This window comes from Eutrigla gurnardus (assembly GCF_963514095.1).
Source record: "Eutrigla gurnardus genome assembly, chromosome: 5".
Lineage (NCBI taxonomy): Eukaryota > Metazoa > Chordata > Actinopteri > Perciformes > Triglidae > Eutrigla > Eutrigla gurnardus.
Window position 1 is genome coordinate 15,595,453 of NC_139919.1, and position 6,612 is coordinate 15,602,064.

Consider the following 6,612-nt stretch of genomic DNA (forward strand, 5'->3'; position numbering starts at 1 on the left):
CCTTGACAATGTTAGTGCCATCTTCTGATCCCTCATTCCATCTTACTACACTTACTATCAATTGAATAACTTTTATTTAGTTTATCTCTATTCTGAAGCTTGTGAAATGTGAAATTCCAGGCGGCTACTTTCGCTGACCGACTCATGGAATTGGCTGCATGTGTGGAAGGCACCCAAGATGGATAGCCATGCCGCATAAGCCTGTGGCATTAGCAGTATTATCAGGCTTAGCGTCGGCCTTGCATGCATAATGTTTCTACCTATTAATCAATAGAGGAATGATGACCGCAGCTGGCTGCACTGGGAGGTATTGACTGATCAAAAGACGAAGGGTGTAATAATTGTCAAGCCCTCTGTGTTCGCAAAGACATGCAAATCTTCTAGTGAGGGGCAGATTTGCATTAGAAGAGTTTGTGTGTGTGTGTGTGTGTGTGTGTGTGTGTGTGTGTGTGTGTGTGTGTGTGTGTGTGTGTGTGTACGCGCATCACGCGTGTGTGAGTTTAAAGATACACTTATCATCTCATGTGTACACACACACACCTCATAACCTTTGGGCTTTTACAGGAGGACAAAGCTTTAGTCTGGCTTTTAATTAAAACATCACTTGCCAAGGTCACAGACTGGGAAACAGGGATTGTTGGGTGTGTGTGTGTGTGTGCGTGCGTGTGTGTGTGTGTGTGTGTGTGTGTGTGTGTGTGTGTGAGTGACACTGTGCATGTTCATGTCTGAGTGCATGTTTTCCTTTCTGTGTCCACTGGGAGAACGTTAATTAAAATATGCTCAAGGAATCAAAGAAGGAGCAGCAGAGAACAAAGGAGGGAGAAGGAGAAAGAAAGGGAAGGGAAGTGCAGAAGAAATGAGAGAAATGTCAACTACATGAGAAAGTGACAGAGGTGGCTGTAGAAGAAAAGGGAAATTGGAAAGAGTAAATGGTGATGGAGAAATCCAGAGAAAATGTCCGAAAGAAGGGAATAGTTTGAAAGAGGGACAGGTAGAAATAAAGAGTGAATAAACATTTACAGTAGAAAAAGAAATGAGAGGAGGAAATAATGAAGATGGATGGAGAAGGAAAGCAAGAGTAAACGTGCTGTTCGCCGCTTTGATCAGAGGAAGTGGGTGTTTTGGCGGCCAAAAGTTTGAAATTAAAACTCCAGCCACAGGGCTGGATGGAGAGAGAGTGAAGGACTCTGATACATGATCTAGCTGCTAGTGAAAGCTGTTTATTTAGAAAACAGGTGTGTGGTGAGGACAGCAATGAATCAGGGCACCAGGCTGCGTCATGCGTACTGCACAGTATCCACATGTGTATGCTGATTACAATGGTCGTGTGTGAGAAGGAGAGAGAAAAAGAACCATGATGAAAGCTCACTGGAAAAGTTGAGCGGGCGCTTAAGAAAACAAACATAACACAAATATTAGAAAGTCTGTAGCAGCTTATTATGAGTGCAAAAAATGAAATGACTGTCTGGCCTGCCAGGCATATACATAAACAGTATATATTTGAATAGGATTGTAATGTAACAAGCTATTTCTGCTCCTTCAATATGAGGATAAACAGTAAAGCACAGGGAAGTTAACAAGATCCACCGCCCACGTCACAACCGACAAGCAGGAATGTACTTGTTATAGTCATCAAAATATGTCCCTCAACAGCTTCAGCCAGAAACACTGCAAACTGAGTCCCATCTTTATACTCTGCAACTCCTGGCACCCAACAGTTAGGCTTTTTGTTTTCCACCATTAGCACGTAGCTTATAATTAGCTCCTCCTCCTTGCATGTTGTTTGTCAGTGTCAATTGTAATGAATGGGAGAATGGGACAGTGATGTTGAACCAGAGGGAGGAATCATCTCTCTATTAGTGAAATGCTTCAAGCAATGTCTTTATTTATTTTTTTACTTGTCCTCTCCTCCAGGGTCAAAACTGTGAAATACCCATCAATGCCTGTATTAGTTTCCCCTGCACTAATGGAGGAACCTGCCACATCCAGCCTGGCCTCGAAGACCACTTCAGGTACAACTCTCTTGTTCACTACTGTGTCTTATATACAGTAAATCATTTGAAACAATGCAAGAAGATTGCATTTGTGTGTTCATGCAACCAAACTGTCTGCCGGTTTAAAAGGACACGTTTATTTTTTGTTATTCAAACCAGCACCATATTTTATAGTTTTATATATTGCATGCAGGAGATGAAGAACAATAAGAGAAGAAGACTAATTTCAAAGATGTCCTTTGAGATCCATTCATGCAGGGGGTCAGATCTTATTGCCCTTTCCACCCTGCTGCTCGTCTTTATTAGTGGAGAGGATGTAACAACCTCACCCTGTATTCTCATCTGAAGGGAAAATGAACTTTACTCGGCCCCAAGAAATATAGACAACGTCAGTAGAGTGGACAGTGTTCACTGGACAATGCATTATCCAAGATAGCAACTTACTTTGAACTTATGATGTGTTTTCCTGCCTGTGTGTGCGTGTGTTTTGGGGCGGAGGCGTTTAAACTGGAAGAGAAGAGACTTTTTAGATGAAGAACCCCCATTTGGACGGCTCATTAAATCCCTGTGCCGTCTCTGACCTTCTCACTTGCTTAAAGGGATGTTTTAAACTTCTGTCAGTGTCCTCATCAGTGTTTCTCCACTGATTCGGCACTCTGTTAACGTGATGCACTTGTGTTCGGTGGTTTCACACAAATGATGGAAAACAGCATAAAATATAATACGACTTGCATTCGATGGAGACTATTTAAAGTTTTATGGTGCATTTATAAGCCGGGGTTTCCTTTTTAATATTTGAGAATGAACAGAGAGAAGGCAAATCTGTTGATGACATTTTCACATAAGCATTGGGCACGCAAGGGTAGAAGTTGAATCTCTTCCATTTCCGTTCAGTACTATGAACTAAGTTCATTCATAAGTTCATAATGCAATCTATCGTGAAAACCCAATGAAGCAATACAGAAGTATCCGACTGCTCCATTGTGATTGAATCCATGTCCAGTGAAGGGTTTAAGACTTTTCTTCTTCCCACCCCAAAAACATTGTGAACTGAATTAAATCTGTATTTGTCCAGGGGAATCATACTAAAATTGTTCACTCCTTTCAAGTAACCCCTGTTTCACATTCATACAATTTCACACATTCACACCTGGGAGCTGCCCAACACGATCACAGTTTGACTGTTGGCTGCAGAGCAGCTCCACTGGAGACGCTGGGGGTCAAGATCCTCTCAGTGGCAGCTGTTGAGGGAGCGGAGAGTGGAGATGGTGCAGGATCTCAAACCTGCTCCTCACACTTCTTGGCTTAATTTGAGCATCGTGTCAGGAGGCAAGATATAAACACAAAGGGGGACCACAAACCTCAAATAATCGAATCTAATACATTAGAAATGGGATTAATGAAAAACAGACTGTATGCCATTCAACCACATGAAATACACACTCTTTAATACATTCTCCAATACAGTCTCTGACAAACAGCCACTTTGATTGTAACAATTGTCATAAATATCTAAACCAGATTTGTCTGTTCCTTAACAAGGCCTTTGCCCTTTGTAAAGCTTTGATGTGGGTCTGGCCTTTAGCGGACTATGTGGTAATGCTATTAGGTAGAAAGTCGTGTCCTCTGAGAGATACAGAGAACAACAGAGAGAGGCAGGCACCGAGAGTAGGATACCAGACCCCCTCTGACATTTTAAAATGTTATATAATCAATCGGGAATATTCAATCAGTCCAATTAGCCTCGGTTCTTAGCGGGGACCTATTTGTCAGAATATATGCTTTTAATGTCAAGACTGGGAAGATGAATGGTGGAACAGCGCTCTCTGACCTTGTCAGTGTTGGCAATCATCTACTCGTTTGTATTTCTTTGTCATTTGTTTCTCAAAAAAAAAAACTCAAAGGGACAGTTCACCCTAAAATTAAAAAGTATATATTTCCCCCCCTCTTACCTAGTAGTGCTATTTATTAATCTAGATTGTTTTGCTGTGAGCTGCCTAGTTTTGGGGCTGTAAGCCATTGAGATGCCTTCTTTCGATTATAAATAACACCACAGGTGAGAGGGAATATACATATATATATATATATATATATATATATGCACTTTATGTTTTTTTTCCTCTAACCACTTCTTACGTATCAACTTTACCAAATTGAGTTTTTTCTTTATTTTTCATCAAGGGCTGATGGAAACTAGACCACCACTAAAAATGTTTTTGCATTTGTTATTGTGGCAAATATTGTGACTCCAAGACGATGTTCATGTTGTTCTGTGTCTGCTAGATGTGTAACCATGCAACTGGTTATAACCATGACAGGCCATAACCATGGCTATAACCATAAAGCCATAACAACTCATGTTGACTTTGATTTGGTGGTGACTTTCTGGTCAACAATTGCTAAATGCAGCTTTAAAAGTTCCTTTCTGAAACCTGAAACCAGACATGGTGGCCATGTGCATCCTCTGGTGTGGGAAAAGTGAGTGAGATGAGTGTGAGCGTGAGAAAAAACTGTTGAGGCAGGAAAGTTAGATTAGAAAAAGTGAGAGTGAAACAAAAGGAATCAAAACGTTTTACAGATGCAAGAGAGCGGGAAGGACAGAGGACAGTGTAAATAAATCTGTGTGTGGGAGGGGGGGGGGGGGGGGTACTGGAGTGCATGTGATCTATTATAAGGAGTTAACTGGGCTGAGATAAGAGGGCAGAGATCAAGGGGCTGGAAAGAAGAGAGCAGGGTGAAATTAATCTACAGATTGGGGGAGAAAGAGAGAGAGGTGCTGAAGATAAATGGAGGGGAGGAGGAGGCTTTGATCGTTCTTTTAGAGTTGCCCAGGTGGTCACTTTAGTGGCATAAAACTTGAAAAAAAAGTTTATCTCAGCCTTTTTTTTATCTCAGCCCTGGAGGGGGTGAGTTCATTTTTTTTTTTTAGATGCTGGAGGAAGTCTGACTTCTGGTGTTTAGTAGTGAAACATCCCCCGACAAAAAAAGAAAGAGATGAGATGAATCAAAGGGCATTCAAAAGAGCTGACAGCCTTTCTCCTTTTTACTTCTACTGCCAAAGAAGACAGAGAGGGTTCGTGTGAAGCAGTAACAGTTTACAGTTTTGAGCAGCCATGTTAAAATTTCATATCTGCTATAAAATGAGGCATGAAATGGTGTCTCTTGTTGGACCACTAAATATAGATATGCCGTGGCTCCAGTGGCGTGTGAGAACCGGCAGAATACGGATTCAATTGTTTTTTCTTTAAAGCTCTTATCGGAGAATTTAAGGGGAAGTGAAGTTGAACAGCTGGATTGATTTTATTTCAAGTTGTGCAGCAGGCGTGTGTGATCAGGCCTGGCCCCAGTCAGCATCTTATAATGTGCGTTGTGTGTGTGTAGCTGTGTGTGTCCGCCAGGTTTCGAGGGCCAGCGGTGTGAGATAAACCCGGACGACTGTGAAGACAACGACTGTGAGAACAACTCCACCTGCATCGACGGAGTCAACAACTACACCTGCGTCTGTCCACCAAACTACACAGGTACACACACACACACATGCACACCCTCTATTTCTACACTCAGATGTTCCTGAATCAGTTTGCCCCTTCAGATGACTGGGTGGGTCACAGAGTCCCTCCACTACTGCAAACACACACACACACATTCAAAATACTTTTTCCACTTTACTGGATTGTAAGTTAGTAATGGGCAGTCTATCCGCAGTGACCTGAAACTGCTCCTGGAGGAGGTTTAAGAGCAATCACATAGGAGAGGGGGGTGGGGGGTGGCAGAGTGATGGCAAAGAGAGACTTTGTGCTCGAAGGAATGGGGAAAATAAACATTGCAAGGGAAAAGGGTAAAAAGAGGGGGCAGATAAAGGGCAAAGGAAGAAAGAGAGAGTTGAGGTTGAACTGCTGACTGGGAAGTTAAGTTTTTATATCTGTGACAGTGTCCTCTAAAACACACACACACACACAGCTGCTCTCCTTTGACACTGGATCTCAGTCAACACACACACACACTCACCCGCACAGCCACTATGTCATTATCGTTGTTGGCATAGAGCAGCTCCTCACACTGCCAGCCACCTTACCACATACAGCTGTTGCACACACACACACACACACACACACACACACACACACACACACACACACACACGCATGCAGTTTGGTTCCTTTGGCTCTGAGCCTCCACTCAGCTCAGTGAACCGAGGTGTAATCATCAGGTGTCACATTAAGAGGACAGTCCTTCGCTAGTCGCTCAGCTTTCTCAAAACTCAGCAACTAGGACTGTCACATCAGATTTTGCACACCGGGGTGGGGGGTGGGGGGGGGGGGGGGGGGATCAAGATTTAAGCTCACGGGACATTTTTAACTGCCGATATAAAGTTTCTGCAAATGAGAAGTTTCATTCCAAAAATGCCACAGTTTCAGACGTTGGACATCAGAATGAATGTGTTGTATTCTGTCTTATTATCAAGTTTGATATTTCCTGAAATTGGCAATAGAGGAAAAGGTCAGGAGGTCATTAAGTCCATGAAGGTTAATTCTCTGGAGACAATGCCAAACACATTTTAATGAGAGCACATTAGTGTTTGAAGTTCTTGAAATGGAGCAAAGCGCTTGTGAAAGGG

General features: G+C 42.5%; 1 protein-coding gene across 1 annotated transcript in view; it reads left to right on the forward strand.

Moving 5' to 3' along the window:
* Positions 1-6,612, forward strand: part of slit3 (slit homolog 3) — a 227,439-nt gene that overhangs the window by 203,046 nt on the left and 17,781 nt on the right. Inside the window, 2 exon segments of the mRNA XM_084009985.1 lie at positions 1,915-2,012; positions 5,376-5,515. Coding sequence (XP_083866111.1) covers positions 1,915-2,012; positions 5,376-5,515 — 238 coding nt within the window.